An 18,986-nucleotide genomic window follows, 5' to 3' on the forward strand; every position below is an offset into this window, starting at 1 on the left:
ATGCCCAAGAACAATAACCTTTACAATAAACAGCAAATAGTAAACTAGAAGCTGGCCCAAACTCATTACCAAGATGCAGACAACCGAATTAGTTACAGCGAAGGAGGCAATCACAGAAAGATACTTTCGAGACCCGTAAAATCTCTCTAACACTTTAAACTGAAACCATAAAAGGATGACTAGTAGGTAATCAGACTCGTTAACGACGGACAATTGGGATGTTACTAGTCTCCAGAACTGGTAATACTCAATGATGTAAGGATCAATGCCCAAATTCAAGTAGTATTTAATCGATAAGATTGAGAAAACAAGTGGCAATATTGTTGATATTATGCAAACCGACTTTGATACTGGCGTGTTTGTAAAGCCCCGAATCGGGGTTAGTTGAACCATTGTAATTATAATAATGCGATGGAAGGGAAATGTGCAGGTCTAGTTACCGATAAGTTGGCCTTGCGCTGTTGTTTGATCAAATGGGAAGGAAGTTACTCTCTCGATATGTCCATTAGGAGAATGGACACAAAATCGCTTTCCTGATAAACAGGTGCGGGTGTTAACTACCGAATCACGTGTTAGCCTTACATAAGTGGCAGCCGAATGTTATACACTGGAGTACTATCGAAGCAAGAGGGAGTCAATATGAGAGTCATGGCAAGGTGAAAAGCACAATATTTGCTGCTGAAGTTTGTATGTATGTGATTATGGAGTTTGTGTTGGCTCAAGGTGGTGGTCAGATAACTCGCTACCAAGTAGACTCACTTGAACAGTCACACTTGGTCATGTGATAAAAAATATCTACTCTGTGATTAACGTTTTTTTTCTCTCTTACTTTTGAGTTACAAAAGCTTGACAGAGAGAGAGAAAGAGACTTAGTGCGTAGACTCTTCGAAAAGTACAAAATTTTCAGCCAGAGTTAAACCTCATCACAGCTTTCTTATACCACCATCAACATTTTACATCAACCATGGGTAGAGATCACACCACCAAACAACACATCAGATCAGGTCACAGAACCGCTCCAAAATCAGACAATGTCTATTTGAAGTTATTGGTCAAATTGTACTCATTCTTGGCTCGTATGTAATTAGAAAAGATTAGGACAGGGTTTACAGAAGACGTCGATTAATTATCACCGCAAAAGGGTCATACAATCTACGATACGAAAGGGATTCATCAAGTGATTTGCTTTATGGTTATGTTCAAGTCCTTATTGATAAAGATGTGTACCGGATAGTAGACACACTATCAAAGACGGTGACAATATCTTTTGTCATTTCTTGGGTTTGGCATTTCCTCCTATTGCAATCACTATAGAAGTTCTCCATTCTAGAGGTGTTCTATGAATGTGATTGAATGTTTATCTGCGAGTGCTTTGTTACCGGTTTTAATGGTAAATGTGCGTCTTCTGAGCAGATCTGGGTATGAAGCCTTTGCATAAATACTAACTTTTGTCTAGGTCGTACTGATGCTCCATTCAACAAGGTCATTTTGAAATCATTGTACTTGTCTAAAATCAACAGACCACCAGTCTCAGTTTCAAGAATTTCACGTGCTTTGAAAAACGAAGGTGCTTCCCAAAAGACCATTGTCGTTGTTGGTACTGTTACCGATGACAACAGATTGTTGGAATTCCCAAAGACTACTGTTGCTGCTTTGAGATTCACCGCTGGTGCCAAGGCTAGAATTTTGAAGAACGGTGGTGAAGCCATCACTTTGGATCAATTGGCTTTAAGAGCCCCAAAAGGTCAAAACACTTTGATCGTTAGAGGTCCAAGAAACGCCAGAGAAGCTGTCAGACACTTTGGTTTCGGTCCACACAAGGGTAAAGCTCCAAGAATCTTGTCCAAGGGTAGAAAATTCGAAAGAGCTAGAGGTAGAAGAAGATCAAGAGGTTTCAAGGTCTAAGTAGGATCTCTATAGGTATTGTATTCTAATTTTTACGTTTGATTAAAACATATCACTAAATTTTGTAAGCTTTGTGTGCAAATGTTTGGGGTGTAGAATTTGGGGCGAGGCGAAATAGTACTGTCTTCACACAATCGCGCTATCGCAGGTCTTTACATTTCCGATCGATCAACTACAGTCGCAGCATAAACTTCTTGAGTAACGGTGATGGAATTGCCGAGTGAACACACAGAAGACAAATTCGTTGCTGTTCTTCCACCACTGCTTGAGAGTTTGCCAGTGGAGATACTTAATAGGATAATATGGTGGCTCTCTGAAGGACAAGTTGGTATATATACAGCAACTGATGAAGGATCTAAATTTCCAACTTGTACTTATATCACGAATAATGAAAGATGCGGCAATTGTTATCAGGATTTGCTTTCATTATCATCTACTTGCCGATCTATGAGAATAAGATTGGGGGACGTTTTATTCAGAAATGTGAGTCTAGTTCGTCGCAATCAAATCGATTCGGTTCTATCCACACCAAAGTCGCATCAGTTATACAGTGACAAAAGAACCTACCACAGGGAGTTCGTGAAGGAGTTGATTTGTGTCAATATAGACGACTGCAGCAAGAGTGATTTAGCAAGATCTAGTTTTAAAAACCATTTTATTGGCGATAGGAGTTTCAAATGCTACTACGAGGATAGATTATGCATGGGCAATTTTGTTCGATACTTGGAATGCGATAACGAAGTCTTGAAAAGTGCAGATTTGAACTTGTTTCCTAATATTACAGAGTTGAAAGTTTTAGACGAGTGTGCCGATTCAACAATAGAAACCAAAATGGAGTTGCCGAAATTGGACTATTTGGCGGTTCATGCGCAGTCGTTACAACTGTCGGAAATGTTGTTAAGTTCACTTTGCAACTTAAGCCGTTTGGACTTGTTTTTGAATTATTCGGATGTTCCTAGCACTGGTGGGATCCGAAGGATCTTGAATCATTTGATGCAGCGCAGCCCTGCTTTTGTCGAAGTGGCTTTATTCTTAGAGCAACCATTCAATTTGGCTTATTCAGACACTATAAGTTTGTTGAAGTTGGTAAGTTCTTCAGCACGGTTGCAGAAATTGACAATCAGGGTGGAAAGGCGAAAAAACTCCCAACGACAGGGTTTGGAAGAGCATCAATTATACCTGGGCTATATTGGAGACGATGTTTTAAAAGTGTTTCAAAAAGTCGAGCAAGTGATTCTTGATGTTTCAATTATGGATGTAATAAAGTTCAACCCAAGATTGAATTTGACAGTTCGAACGAACATTCCTACAAATAAGAATATAAGTCTTGTGGACAAGGCAGTCATGGTACCAAAAATGACTGTAACTCAGAAAGATGTGTTGGGAACTATAATTAGAACCTGTGGGTTTGCCAGTTTTTCATTCTACTATGGAGAAGCTCTTGAAGAGAGTCACCTTCAGGTTCTAAACATTGTGACTGATTTTGTTCGATGGATGTTGGACCCTATCGCCAACGGTGAGCATATTTATTTGGGGTTGAAGAGGACATTTGTCGAGAAATGCTGGTCCGTGACGGATGATTCTGTCAATAGAGAGTATTTGACAACCTTGATGGAATCAGGTAAGGACGAGGTCAAGGTTGATCGGTTCAAGGTTTGGGACAGGATTCCGGTAAATTCTCCTAGGTACAGAAAGAGGGAGACGTTTGATTTATTTTACGAGAAGCAGTCTCAATACGATGTAGTATCGGACACAGGGTACTACATTGGAAGATCAAACATGCCCATCGACGCAGAAAAGTTTGTGACATCTCAAGACCTTAGTCTGGAATGTTTGGAAAACTACTTTTGGAGCACAGAGGCATCGTTATGTGATTTCGAACAATATTGCATACGTCAAAGAAGAAGCTTGTTATTTGGCTGATGTGGAGTTGTCAGGGCATAGCCCTAAAATACACAAAATGAAAGAAAATTATGTGTGCTTAGTGCTACCATTTAGTTGTTAGCGTTCCAGCTGAAAGAAAAAAAAAGTACGTGGTGAAATATTTCATAGAAAACATCGTTTACTTCTGCACCAATAATCAAAGCAAAAACCCTTAATATCAACATGCCAGGTGTATCAGTTAGGTATGTTTTTTTACAACTACAGTTAGGTTTTTTTGCTTGAGGAATAAATTGACTTGAAATCTGTCGTGGTGGATAGGGAAAGTTCAGACTGTGTCTCTCCTTTCCGGTAGAATTACGAGCACACATCAAAGAGTGCTTTTAGAGGCCCTGATGGAGAGATTTCCCCAAGACGATTCAACATACACAGATTTCAGTTGAGCATTCCTTTTCTTTTGGCAACGGAACCTAGTTTGAGTTTTTATATACTAACATTTCAAAAAGAGACGTTCCAGCTCAAGAATTCATTAACGCTTATGCTAAGTTCTTGCAAAGACAAGGTAAATTAGAAGTTCCAGGTTACGTTGATCTCGTCAAGACCTCTGCTGGTAATGAATTGCCACCACAAGAAGCTGAAACTTGGTTCTACAAGAGAGCTGCTTCAATCGCTAGACACATCTACTTGAGAAAACAAGTTGGTGTTGGTGCTTTGAACAAATTGTACGGTGGTGCCAAGAACAGAGGATTCAGACCTCACAAGCACGTTGATGCTTCTGGTTCAATCAACAGAAAAGCTGTTCAAAGCTTGCAAAAGATTGGTGTCTTGGAAATCTCTCCAAAGGGTGGTAGAAGAGTCTCTGAAAACGGTCAAAGAGATTTGGACCGTATCGCTGCTCAAACTTTGGAAGACGAAGAAGAAGAGTAAATGCAATCGGGATTTTAATAATACTTTTACAATGTATGTTTCTTGAACATTTCACGTGTACTATAGATTTTTTAGCTTTATAATGAATGATTAAGTTGCATCAAGGCAAGTAACTTTAATTGTTTTCTAAGCCCACTCTATACTTTATCTACTAGCAGCAAAACCTTTTCTGTTACCTCCTCGCTTTTTTTCCTTGTCATAGACTGCTTGACATTTTCTTCCAACCCAAGCCATGAGAGGGGAATCTCGTTGGGCAAATTTTCAAGCCATTCCAAGTATGCTTGGGTTGTATTTGTATCGGGCATGTTCAATACTTCCTTATTTCTGGTCGTAAGCTCATTCTCAATCAAGTTGAAACTCAGCTCAAGTGACTTACTAGTAAAGATGCGGTTGCATAAGTCTTGGAGATACTTTTGGTCAGCAAGGTTGGAGATCTTCCCACCATAAACAACTTCACCAAGCATGATCCTTATCTCTCCCCAAGGAATTGTATCAGCACACCCCTTGGCTGCCTGAATCGCATTCTCGATTACGCTGATTCCACAATAGAAATCAGAGTCGTTAACTTCATATTTGCTTTCGAAGGAAAATGGAGTGTAGCGACACATTTCGAAAACACACCCGTGAAACCAAGACAACAATAAAAAGACATGCAAATGAACTGGACTCACCAATAGACGGTCGGGAATTACCATGAAGGATTCCAATAAAGTTCTCCGAAATAAGGTTACTCTTTCAAAGTAGAGTACCTTGCTCTTTGAAATTAGTACCTGAGGCAATCTAGAGTGAGAATTGCATGTCAAAAGCAACTTTGATCCTGGAGAAAAGTTGTGATCTGCCAATGTGGACCTCAAAAGTCCTAGCCAAGTTGGAGCTAAGTGAACATTCTGAATAATGACCCAAATGGGTTCCTTTTGTGCCCTTTCTATGCTTTTATTTGCAGCATTTGAACTTTCTTTTGATCCCATTGAAACGACTAAGATCTTGTGATTATGCATTTCTGCCACTTCAACAATCTTGGAGGTTGCATCAAAGCCATTGGGTGATATTGCAAAAATAAGTTGAGCATTCTCAAGCCAATATTCTGTACTGTACCTAGACTCAAATGGAATATCATGAAAAAGGGGTTTGCAAAACTGGCCAAATGATTCAAGAAGGTGTGCTTCTGGCTTGTTTACCAGTTCAACCAAGGTAGAGAGGGGACCTGCAATCATGCCCTCCAAATCACTTTCAGGCTGGTTGATTTCGGCTACTTGATCTCTCGAAAGAATCGACTCAATCAGAAATTCCTTGTCAGGATTGGGATTGAGCAAGTGTTGCATTATCAATTTGACAACATCTTTAAACACTTTGCCCTTCTGAATGGCGTTCCACATAATCACCAATAGTAATGCCAAAGCGACTTTATCTTCATAAGCCAAAGATGGTGAAACAACATCGTACGTTTCACGGTACATTTGCAAAGCAATGGCTTCTAGGTTCAGCAAATCGTTTTCCTTCATTACATTGACGCAAAGATTCAAAAAGCCAGATATTGGAAGTCTGTAAAACAACGAAAACTTCTCGAACAAAGACAATAACAGATGAATAGCCACACTTTGATCGGCCACTCCTTTATATTTTTCTCTCACTTCATCTACTTCTGACATGACATCCTTTGCATTTCCAAGTCTCTTTGAGAGTTCCAAACTATTTTTCTTCAATGTTTCCAAGGTGTCGAGTAACTTGTCATCTACCAAAATATTCTCAGTACTTGCGCTCAAAGACATTAGCAACTCATCCTCTAGGCTTTGCAAGCGTGAAATTAACTCGCTCCTTGCAAGAATTAACCCGGTCCTTTGTTTCTCCAACTCTGGGTGTGATACCTTCAAAGAATTATCAAGAATCCTATTCTCTAAACTTCCATTTGTGATGGAGAAATTTATAATACTGGCTCTTGATTGTACAAAATCAGTCAACTCAAGTTCGGGCTCTTTTGTGCACATAATCATTTTGAAACCAGGGTTAAAGTCCACAAGCTTTCCTCCAAGTTCGACCATCATTCTTCCACCATTCCTATAGATTGTATTTCGTAACAAATCATTAACAATAGGATTGTACTGCTCACTGTCATCTAAGACGAGTACTCCACCAAAGCGCAACGAGTTTTCTAAGCTATTTAAAAAGCCTTCATTGCTGAAACTTGTCACTGTGATCATTTTAGCTGGATAAGACTTGGCAATTAGATCAACCATAGTTCCAGTCGGATCAATCACAATTGGATACTCAACTAACCTCAACAATGCAACGTTGGCTTTGCTTAATTCATCATCTGACAATCCACACTCTAACCAAGGTTGGAATTCATCTTTCTTCATTAAATAATCAACAATCAGTAGCCTTTCATCGTATGTAATATATGATTCACTTAAACGTTTCTTCCAAAGTTTGAGCAAATACTCACGACCTTTCTCATCCAAAGTTCCTGCATAAGTCACAAATGAAGCGCATAACAAAGCTGTACCTACCAATTGCTCATTCTCCAATTCGAATGACTTGATTGAATCCTTCCATCTAGCCCTCTCATTCTCAAGATTTTCGACTAGTGAAATGCTTCGCTCAAGCTTTTGCAGTACCTCATCTGATTCCATTTTTATTTTCTCGCTCTCTCTAATCAAATCACTGTAGCTGTTTTTGCATTGCTCAATCTTTGTCTCTAATTCTGTAATCATTTGGTCTATGGCAATCAAATGAGCTTTAGTTTTAGAAGTCCTTTGCTCCAAGGCATTCACTTCTTCACGTAATGGACCAACCTCTTTTAATATGGAAGAGTATGCAAGTTGTGCTCGAACCCATTCCAACAACGGACCACAAGCCTTACTAGCCCTATGTGCAACTTCAAAGGTAAAGTCAGCTCTTGACAAATAAGTTTGTTCCATGTATTCCCTAAGTTCAGGTCCTAATTGGTACTCACAATTGAAATTGACGATATTTGGAATAAAATCATCTCCTCTTATTGCCAATTGCACATCTCTCCAACTTGACACACGATATCCTAACAAAACGCAGACTGATTCCATAGTCATCTTTACTGCGGCAGGCGGGTTCGACATACTCCTAATTTCGGTTAAGTGCTGTTTCTTTATATTTTGCACCCCTCGCTGTGCTTCTAGAACAGCTGGCTCAACTAACGCAAGTTCTTTCAAAACCGTCTCTCGTCTATGAAGAATGTCTGACTCTTGCCTCTCTAGTTCTGCTTGAGTTTCTATGGAAAATTCTTGCTTTCTTTCAGCCTCGTTTTGGTCCACGAGCATTTGATTCAACATTTCTCTGGCCTCTTTGTTCTTTTCTGACAAGGCTTTCTCTTTAGAAGCGAGGAACAGCTTCATCTTTTCTACTTGCAATACAGTTTCCTGAAGCTTTTCAAGTCCGATGATTACATGTCTCTGTCTTTCATCAGCCTCAGATCTCTTTCGATCACATAAGCTAATGAAAGTCTCTATGAGTTTCAAAAACTTGCCTGGATATTTCATTTCATGAGCAAATTCCAAGTGCGACATATTTTGGTGGACATATAACAAATAATCAATGACAAGGTCTTTATAGCTTTCATCACCACCTACTGTCTCTCCAGTAACCGTAGTCGGCGGCGAATCCAATACTAAATGGCTCAATTTTACTGACGCAATACTGTTTAAGCTATTATTCGACCAATCGCCCATCCAACTTAAAACACACCTATTGAACAAAGCCGGTGATGATAAAACTTCGTCTCCTTTACCTTTCCGAGACTCTCCAATAGTGAAAATGACGTGCAAGTTTTGCGAAATCTGGCCAGTAAACCAGCGAGTTAACTCACTGTCGGTATCAAGATACAACCCCTGTGACTGGGCTTTTTCCAAACATTTACTTGTCAATGTAGCATGGTTATCCCCTTCAAATAATCCCGGCACTTCTGCATTCGCCAACAAAATATTCATTCTTTCTACAAAAGAAGCTTCGACTATGCTCGATTCATCGATTATCAAGCACAATTTTTCTCCATCCACCACACGCAACAACAAGCGCCTCAAAAATTCATCGAAGTCGTCAATACTATAATCAGCTTTGACGCCCAATTGCACCACTTTTATTCCATTCATCCAGGCCACAAATCTTGATAGCGTGGTTCTACCACTTGAACTAGGTCCCACAAGAATACAATGACCTTGTGGCTGCTTTAAAACTCTATCGATCCTCAATATGTGATCTAACATTTCCTCGTGCAAAACCAAATCCGATTCAATTTCCTCTTCACTGTAAACTCTCAATCGTTCCTTGACAAACTGCTTAAGCTCTTGACTATTGATTGATTGATATCGTAATGTCATCCAATCGGTGAAAAACACGGGTGCTTTAAAGCATGTGTACACATCGACATTCGGGAAATGGTCTGCACCAACCCTCTGAAATAAACCTAATGTCCATAACTTATCTTCTTCATTTGATAGTCTATCGAAAAACAATCTCAATCCTTCATTAAACCACAAGCGCAAAAATTGTGTCAAATGCTGATATTCCATACTCTTTAATGCTTCGAACAAACCTCTACTCCATCGGGTCAATTCTCTAGGTGAGTAAACATATTGCACTAGCCTCGACTTTGAAAGCTCGTATATATCAATGCTTGCCCGCGTAATCTGATTCACAAAAGGTTTGATATTCGGGGCACATTTGAAAATTGCCTCATTTAATGTTTGATATATTCGAAGAAGAGACGAGTTTTCCGGGTAGTTGACCTGCACCAAGCATACATGCCGCAAAAAGTTTGGATTTAATTCGTACCTGCCAGGATCTTGGGGTGAATTACAAGCACCAACAAACTGTATGTTACGAAGATTGACCCATTGCATATCTTTTGTTCTCCAAAATCCATTCTGCTCGACCATTTGCCTGATTAAAGATATAACTGTTTGTGTACCAAACTTGTCAAGCCCTGGTAAGTTTATCTCGTCACAAAACACAACCACCCATTTCCCATTGGTTTTGGGGCAGAGTGTAGTCCCACCATTGACACGCCTGTACTCGCAAAAGTTCTCCATGGAGTCGAGCAACGATCTAGGAGTACTCTCTTTTGAGAAGTTGAGAGAAAGGATGTCAAATTGTGAAGATTGGGAGAGTGCTTTGAATAAGGTCATGGTCTTTCCTGAACCCGGTGGGCCACACAAAATCAAAGTTCTGTGCTCGTGAATCATGGAATAAATCAACGCCTCGTGTTTCATGGTATCAACCGTGGGCACAATAATATTAGGGTTGGTGATTTCTTGTGGTTGTAAATTTAATTGTGCTAACTTCGACTCAATAGGGATCCAATCTGCTTCTGGGTAGCCGACCTCATAGTCCAAAATATTCCCCCTGGGAAAGTCAACGAAGGCAAAGTCGGGGAAAGACTTGACTTGTTGTTCAAACTGAAATCTTTCCTCAGAAGTGCAATCACCTGCAAACGCCCATATTACAGCTAAAATGACAAGCTTACCAGCATATCTCTTGCAGTTCACAGAGTCAATTCTAGAGTTCACGGTCATTTGTAAGCATCCTCTAACATAGCTAATGACTAATGATTCTAAAGAACTGATAGCTCTTTCACTCGAATAGTGCATTATATGCTCCAATTGCTTACTATGAGTATCAAGACGGTCTATTAGACCAGGCGTCATCATCACTTCCACCACACAATCTATCAAATCCTTCGTCAAGGCGGACAACTGCAGCTTGTTGAGTACGCTCTCATCATCAAGGCGGATACCATGATGTTCTAGTTTGAAAAGAAGCCTTGAAGATAAATCGTTCACGGTCACTAATGACCTATCAAACCAAATCATACCGCATCTACTGATGGTTGCAGGTGTCGCGTTATTCAAGTTGGTGGTTTCAAACACAATGGATACACACGAGGGCAAAACCAACCTCTCCCCCGTGGGTAAAGTGAGTACCCGATTATCATCCAAAACACTATTAAGGTTTTCTGCCCATACCGGGTCAATGTCTCCATCAAACACAATCCACGTTCTCTTGTCCAATTCACCCCTCGAGTTTTCCTGGATTCTTCGCAACACACTGGTAAATAATCCATCAGTCCATTGCTTGGTAAGGCTATCAAATTTACCATACAAGTGCTCTTTGGAAAAAACTTTGGGACTGATTACAATTGAGTTGTGTTCGACTCCTTCCAGGGCCATCAACGCCTTCATGGTCATTTTCAAAACAGTTGTTTTTCCTGACCCGGACTCTCCAATTAACATTATTCCATGATTAGTGCTTTGAATGCTTGCCAACTGCAAAGCTTTCTCAATTATAGCCGAATTGGCCAGATAGCCCATATCAGTGCATATCTTTTCCAATTCAGATGTCAAGTGCGCTGTCCCTAGTGAGATTGTTGTATTAGGAAAACAGCAATCCTGCAAGTTCATAAAAATGTCAACATCATCAGCAGTTAATTTCGGCAACACCGTTTGGTGTATACTTCGTTTAACAATCTCGTACTCGCTCAATTTTGTGTCTTCCAAATTGGTATTCTCTCGATACTTCCACTTTCCGCACAAGCTAAGCGTAGTCTTTATGGCTCTCAACCCAAAATCGTAGTGTTTTTGATTCGACACCTTCAGTTCAATTTCAGTAAAGAACTGAGCAATCAGTGTGGACAAATCTTGAGCTAGGGTGAAAGTCATGGAGGTTAATAATACTTGAATTATGACTTGAACGTCGGGTTTAACCATTTGGAAGCTTCTAAACAATTTCTTTAAATTCTCTGGCAACTCGTTCCTGCCAGCGTATCCGGGATTCATTGTGACAAACAAAGCAGTCTCGGGGTTAACATGTAAGAAACGGTCAGATAACTCAATCAGCTCTAGCGGATGTTGAAGCCCATTCTGTATCGTCTCAATTTGAGAAGATATTGCACTCAAACTTTTCTCATCTAATCGATTAAACTCGTCAAAACAACCCCATACACCAACTTTGCACAACCCTTGGAAAATCCTTCCCATCGACAGGTAGTCAAACTGTTCATCACAACAAAAAACAACAACCATTTTCCCTAAATTCTGTCCAAGCGCTTTCACAGATTCAGTCTTTCCTGTACCCGATGGACCAACGGGAGAACCACCTAGTTGCATTGACAAAGCTTGTGTCATGTTCAAGAAGCAACGGTTGAGCAATGGCGAGTAAGCCAATTTTTCAGGGACTCCCATATACTCAAACCCGTAGTTAAACGAGGAATAAGCTTGTTTCATGACAACATCTAATGTGCTTTCTTCAAAGTAAAGCCTTTGCTGAACTGCCCATATAGCCCTCTTGTTGTCTGCACTAGCACTTTGGAGAATGCGTATAAGTTGCTGCTGTTGTAGAAGCTCGATGATGATATTTTGTATTTTCATTCGCAGTATTCCCTGCTTACACTTTTTGAGCAAATTGGTGTGAAATTGTATTAATTGATCAGCTCGGCAGCCAATGCCGATCATGTCAGACAGGATAGCCTTTTCAATCAACAGCGTAAAGATAATTTGAACTAAAAGATTTGCAATCTGGCCCGGTGTCATCTCTAGAAGTTCTAGCAATTCATCTTCTGCTCCAGTCTCAATAAACTTGCTCCAGGATGCATAATTTGTACCCACTTGATGCCTCAATGAGTTTTGAATTTGAAGTTCTAGTTCAACGAGCCATTCATGAAGCATAGAATACTTTACCAAAGAAACATGCTCAATCAAGGCTAAAGTCTCACCCTCTTCACTGCTGATACTGATTATAGAATGGGAAGCGTCGTCAAAATTGATTCTTGCAACACCTCCGAACATCTTCTTTGTATGCTTATTTATCCTTGTAATATCTTTGGAAAATCCAATCACCTCAAGCAAATCCTCATCTCCGAGGAAGAAAAATCGAGGAAATAAATCTCGTTGTTTTTCTAAGTACTCAGCTAAGGACCTTTGAATCCTCATTAAACTTGCCGAGAAGCGACTCATTTGACCTTGTATATCCCCAATTAATACGACGTCGATTACTAGGTCATATTTGTAGATTTGTTTCAATAAAGATACGAACTCGTAGCTAAGATTTTGGAATCGAGAATGTTCAAGCGGTAGCAAATTCCTCACTTCGTTATTATCCTTGCCAAGAACCCCGTCTAAAGAAATCCATTCTCGTTGAACATCAACCCACGCATCCAATATTGCATGGAGGGTATTTAACTTCAGTTCCCATTCCGATACTTTCCTTTCAAACGTGTCGTAGTAAAAGGACTTCTTTATCGAGCTAATTATTTCGAGGTTCGCTTCACACTGATCAAATATGACGTCCCAGTTTTTAACCAAACGACATTTGTTCTCATAGTTGAATAGTTCAAAGTAGGTACTAGACCAAGCTTCTTCAATTTTGCCAATACTATCTTCAATTGTCCGTTCATCGCGCGCTTGGTCCAAAATATCTTGAAGCAATTGCAAATTGAGATCTATCTTCAAGTGCCATACTGCACCAAGAGTGAGCTCGGTAACTATTTGCAATGGACACAACTGGTCTAATATTTTTTTCCAATGGCGCTCCTTCAATGAAGAATTGCTTAATTGCAACAATTTAGGGTGCACTTTCAAATTGTTCTTTACTTCTTCTTGTAGCTCATCGACTGCTGAATATTGTCGAATACTAAATGGGAGTTCTTTTATTGATTGCAAAATTTTATGCAACCCCAGGTTTACGGTTTGTGCATCAAAGTTCTTCCACAATGTACGCTTCATCAGTTGCAAATCCTCCCATAATATATTCACTGACGACCAAACTTGCTTGAGATGAGAAATATCTTCCATCGTTTCCAGCAAATCTTGAGTAAATGGTTGTTCCATCCCCATGTCTTTAGCAACCTCATTAAGCAACTTGCCGTAGGAGTATAAGTCATTGAGCTTGTGTTGGTATTCACTTAAGCACTGGAGAGCTGTTGCCGGCCGTAAATCACCATCAACAGGTCTTGCTTTTTCCCATTCTTTGATCAATTCGTGCAATGATCTGTTTGTCTCGATACATTCCGAATTAACACCAGACGTGACAAGCTCTCTGTTTTCCTCCACTAATCGCCGCTTTTCACTTAACAAAGCCTGCACTTTTGATAGATCACTCTCCAATTGCGTGGTGCAAAGCCAATCTAGTGGAAACTTGAAACGGTGTCTCATCATAAACTTCTCAATCGTAGCAAATAAAAGGATTGAGCTTTCCCATTCATGGACTTCGTTGGTAACCAGGATGATCTCTCCCAATTCAATAATGAATTGACGAAGATCACGATCAAAATTTATGCGCTTGTTCAACCTCTTGCACGCATTTGCGATTTGTTTTCCCAACGTCTGGATAATGTGTGAAAACTTGGCAGCAAATTCGACAAACAAGTCTCTTTTGCAAGTTTCGTAAAGAACTGACATTTTCGACAGAACTTGTTTTACTTCAATCCTCACCAATCCACCAAAGACAACCCTCAGTTCGTCAAACACCTTACCAAATTCACAAATATCTCGTAAACACTCAAACCAATTGTTGATATCGTCACCTGAGAATATCCAGTCTTTCTCCTCCCCAAGGCTTGCGTCCAACAAGTTTTGTATCGTATTCCATTTATTCACATAGTTTTCCACTTCCGTATAAATCGCATCAATTTTTTCGGTGACAAGATTTAAAATGAAATTTGAAGAATCATTATGGACTTCATCTAGCATGGATATAGCATGTTTTAGGCTTGCATCAATGAGGATATCTTGTTTGGCCACAATGGCTACAAATTGGTTTACTATTGACAAAAAGTGATTCCTGCCGTCCTTCAATGGTGGGGTTGACACGATTATCCCGTCATCGAATACTAACATGTGGGGGAAGGATGAAAATTTTGGAACATACTTTTCCTCATGCTCTGATTGTTCAGATGTCTCTGACGCGATCATATTATAGAATACTGTCAATTGGTCGTGCAATCTTCGATATAGGACGCTTTGAATTTCGTCACGAATCATTGATACCAAACTATCAGCTGCTGTGATTCCATCCAATATAGTCTCGTCCAATTTACTTTGCAACTTACTTAATATTTGCAGAAATTGCGTATAATCGAAATAGACTGTTTTAAGCTCATAAGTGCATTTCGCCATAAAGTTGAAGAGATTCTGAACTTTTGTGACTTGGATATCAATGTGCGTCAATAGCTGCGTCAATCTTTGTAAACCATTTAAAGCCCGCATCTCTATCAAACTCTCGCTTCTCATCAATAATGCATCATTTTGGTTTACCAAGTCAATTGCCTGCGATAAATGTATCCACTCAATCTCCGAAACTTGCTTCGTCAAAGGGATAAGTTTGTACACATCGCCAGAAATAAAGTCAAATATTCGGCTTTTCAGTTCGCCACTTGTGATGTCAAAGACTTTATTTATCATTGTAATTATGTTTTGAATCTCAACTGCCATGTGATACAATGCGGTTTGCTTCTTGATAGACAACACTGAGGGCGTGTTAAACCCCAAGTTTTCCAAAACTAGCCTTTTATCATACAGTTGAAGCTTCTCCAAATCAGCGTTAAGTTCTAGAGTGTATCTATCATTCCCTTGCTTTGAATATCTTATTACCACTCCCATCGTTCTTGGATCCATGATTTTATCACTGGAGTTCCATTCTACAAACACTTTCTCAGGATCCAAGCTAGCAATCAAATTATTCGTCAACGTGTCAATTTTTGAACCAACGGAATAATTTTTCCAATCTGTACCTAAAAGCGCATTTAGAGTCTCGCGGTAAAACTCCAACTTGGATATCAATCCCAAGTTACGCATAATCTCTTCATAGCCGCGGCATGTGGATGCGTTCAAGTCCTCTCTTACCCACTGAATCTCGAGCATAGCGCGGTCAAGAATTTTCAACTTGTGATTGTCTTGGAGAGTCATGAAAGATTGATTGGTCACATTCGCCGAGTCCAAATTGGGGAAAAATTGGTGAAATATATTCAAATAGTCCGAAAGCAGTTCAGCAGTGTTGAAAAAAGTATTGATTTTGGTTACAACGCTGGTAAAAATGGAATTAAAGACTTGCGTGTAAGCGTTTTCGTGCATGTTCCAGACCAACTTGCCTTCATGAGATACATCAATGACATTAATCAGGATGACATACTTGTTATATGCCTCTATAAGGCACTTGACACACTTTGCTTTCTCATCGCTACTAAGTGAATTTTCAACACTGTATAGCAAGTTTTCGTGATTAGCGCGGAAGTTGGTCAATTTGTCTAATTTAGAAGCAAGTGAATCTAGTTCGGTTTTGTCAATAAGAATTGGTTTGACTTTTTCCTGGCGCTTTCGAGCAATCTCTCGTAGCACAGTTGTGGTTAATTTCAACCTATCATTGATTGAGTCGATAGCCTTTAACGCAATAACTTGATGATTAATGAACGACGTGTACCCTAGGGACATTATCTCATTCTTGGAAACTAATTCCTGAAATTTTCGGCTGATTTCCACTAGCAACAATTGAATAATCTCAACTCCCGTCGAAATTGCTAAGAGTGACAACTTTTGGTTGATATGAGAGAACAAGCCATACACTGCATAGTTAAATGATTCATAAGTTGCATCATCGTCATTTAAAAGCTCATCAAGTGGTATATCTCTGAAAAAGCCCTTGTAGGAAGCTGCAGTTGATTTCATTTCTTTTAACCCAATATCATTTTCAAAGCTCAATGTAACGTGGAATCTGCGTGCTTTGCTCAAGACTTCTAACGTTGTCGTGACCTCGTTACTTTTTATCTGTTTATCAATGGACGCTAATGCCAATTCAACTGTGTTCCAAAATTGTATTTCATCCCCCAATGATTTACTATCTGACGGAGAATGAGCGATTTTCGTTATGGTCTGTATTTGGTTGATCCAGTCATTCGAAACAGCCGTCAACTCGTTTATAAACGCGATATCATCAAACAAGTCTTGAGACACCACTACTTCTCCTGATATTATACTTTTGATTTTTGGATGAGTAGTTATGAGTAGATTGGGTATCTGAACGGATCGTGCATTTTGCAATGCTAACGATAGATCATTTAATCTTTTCCTGGTTACACTTGATCCTCGTTCTGAAGATATTAAATCAAAGTACGGCAAAAGCCCAAAATCAACTGCCATCTTCAACGCGTCAATGGATAGTTCATTAGTGTTGGCTTCTGAGGTCACTGGCATCTTCATTAAGTTAAGCTGAGAACCAAATGGTCTATCCAGCACAAGTACGCCCTTGGGCTTGATAACGAATACTATAGATTCAATGTCATTTATGATTGGCTTTATTGTCGTTGTGGAATTGTAGATTCTATGGTGATTCTGATTTTTCTGATTAATTATAAGAAGCGTGTCTGAATCGTGGTTGTCTAGAAAGATTTGAATGCAGCCATTATTATCCTCTATCGTTGCACTCTCTCCATCTATTATTCTAACAAGGTCTAAAATATGATTATAAAGAGCCTGGCGTGAGCTCGGATCTTCCACTGATGGAGCCATGGCTGTTTGTATTAAAGTGGTTACTATGCTCTCCGACTTGGTGTTTACATTTTTGATCTCATTTCTGATCTCACACGCGAAAAATTTGAAATTGGTGTTGCGTCCTCTAGTCTCTACTCTAAAGAATGGTAAAGTAAGGTCATTAGATAGCTTATATAAGTCGTTAATGGGTAGATGATTTTACAGAATCAATCGTGAAATGTATCCAGACCACTGCTGCCAGTAGAACCTCAGTCCAGTAAAGAGGAAGAACTGAAATCATGCAGACAGCTTATATGCATCCATCTTTTGAGTCGCAGAATTTAAGTCCTAGTTTAGAACATATTCTCAACCAAAGAAAATTAGAGCAAGCTTTCATAATAAATCTTGTTAGACAGTAGGTCTATGGGTTAAGTGCAATTTTTTTATGTTGGGTTCCTGGATCAGAAATGTCAATAAAGTGGTACGTCACTATTCTACTTATCTATTGTTTTCAATTTGGGGTAAAAATATATCCATTAGAAGTCCATCTTTACAATGTATGGAACAAGTTGCAACGAATTACACAGCAACATTTTGTAGGTAAATATATGCAAAAAAAGAAAAATTATTGGTAATTGTCACTCACCTACTACTACTACTACTACTATTACTACTCTATTGTTAGCATGAATTCTTCTGGAGTTAGAAGAAATGTTGCTTTGTTTACCAAGTTAACAATTTACATGACAAGAAAGATAAAGGTCTTTTGTAAGTGAAGTGTGTAAAAATATGCTAGGACATAAGCCTTTGCAATGTGTGCAATTCTTTTAAGACCCAAAACCCTAAATCCTAAACCCGAAAAGTTGTCCGGGGCTACCCATTTGGAATACGGTTTTCAGATTATCCCCGTAAAAAACTATAATTGTTGGCTATGTTGTTTCCATTAAGGCGTATGGTTATGTAACTTTTCGGGACTAAAAAAACGGGATGTTTAATTGTTCGGACTTCAGAATCTCCGATTTTTACCGCATTTTGTTTTGTTTTTTAAGTGTGTAAGTTTCTTTTTTTCTTCTTCTCCCCTTTGGTTTTTGTTTCTGTGTTCGCAATTTTTCGGAGGTTGAAACCAAAGGATGCCGACTTTTTGGGGGATCTTCTATGCGATCTCAGGTTATAGGCAACTGGACAGAGTGTTTGACAGTGCTACCTTTTTATCTCGGTACATTCATCAAGTGAAGCTTAAGTGTCGCAATTTGGGTTGTAGTGTTGACTAGCGGCTCCATATCTTGAATGAAGACCCTGTTGAAGCAATAACTTGTCTAACCATGATGAATTTGCTGCAAGACTGGCTAACATGACAAAAATTATTACAGTTGGAGAAACAATCCTAAGAGTACGGCAATTATCAACATTCTTACAACCGCTTGAAGAAGATCCTGGAAACTAGATCGAGTTGAGATAGTTGCACACTACGTAACTTTCTCCAAATCGCACCGTGAGCAACTACAGAAGCTTGCAGTGGACCACAGGTGTGTGTTGCAATGCATTAAAAAAAAAAACGGAAATTAAGCCGAATAACAACCCGAAAAATAACTTATAGGAAACGGCTTTTAACTCCTTGCAGTAGTGAGATCTAGTTGGTTATCTTTAGCCAAAAGCAATGTAGCCGTTGAACGGCTGCAATCTTTCAATCCACTATTGTCTAACATTTACTGTCAATCTGATGTCTGGCCAGTTCAACTATCAGCCGTTTCATGGTACCGTTTCAATGTTCATTCCGAGTCCCGAATA

At 39.4% G+C, this 18,986-nt stretch overlaps 4 protein-coding genes across 4 annotated transcripts; 3 read left to right on the top strand and 1 right to left on the bottom strand. All coding sequences in view use genetic code 12, as the record gives it.

The window, feature by feature from the left end:
* Window positions 1-964: 964 nt before the first annotated feature.
* Window positions 965-1,905, top strand: RPL18 (60S ribosomal protein eL18; the record flags this gene model as incomplete). The annotated part of the gene is made up of 2 exons (XM_051817670.1): window positions 965-1,076; window positions 1,457-1,905. The coding sequence occupies 2 exons, from the start codon at window positions 965-967 to the stop codon at window positions 1,903-1,905; spliced, it is 561 nt and encodes a 186-aa protein (XP_051669235.1).
* A 447-nt stretch (window positions 1,906-2,352) lies between these two features.
* Window positions 2,353-3,828, top strand: CANMA_005302 (uncharacterized protein; the record flags this gene model as incomplete). The annotated part of the gene is made up of 1 exon (XM_051817671.1): window positions 2,353-3,828. One exon carries the CDS (start codon window positions 2,353-2,355, stop codon window positions 3,826-3,828), a length of 1,476 nt encoding a protein of 491 aa, XP_051669236.1.
* Window positions 3,829-4,011: 183 nt separating this feature from the next.
* RPS19A (40S ribosomal protein eS19) lies at window positions 4,012-4,713 on the top strand (the record flags this gene model as incomplete). Its single annotated transcript, XM_051817672.1, has 2 exons — window positions 4,012-4,031; window positions 4,293-4,713. 2 exons carry the CDS (start codon window positions 4,012-4,014, stop codon window positions 4,711-4,713), a joined length of 441 nt encoding a protein of 146 aa, XP_051669237.1.
* Window positions 4,714-4,850: 137 nt separating this feature from the next.
* DYN1 (dynein heavy chain) lies at window positions 4,851-17,237 on the bottom strand (the record flags this gene model as incomplete). Its single annotated transcript, XM_051817673.1, has 1 exon — window positions 4,851-17,237. The coding sequence occupies one exon, from the start codon at window positions 17,235-17,237 to the stop codon at window positions 4,851-4,853; it is 12,387 nt and encodes a 4,128-aa protein (XP_051669238.1).
* Window positions 17,238-18,986: the final 1,749 nt, after the last annotated feature.

The sequence above is a fragment of the Candida margitis genome, assembly GCF_024628925.1.
Source record: "Candida margitis strain CBS 14175 chromosome Unknown scaffold5, whole genome shotgun sequence".
Classification (NCBI taxonomy): Eukaryota; Fungi; Ascomycota; class Pichiomycetes; order Serinales; family Debaryomycetaceae; genus Lodderomyces; species Lodderomyces margitis.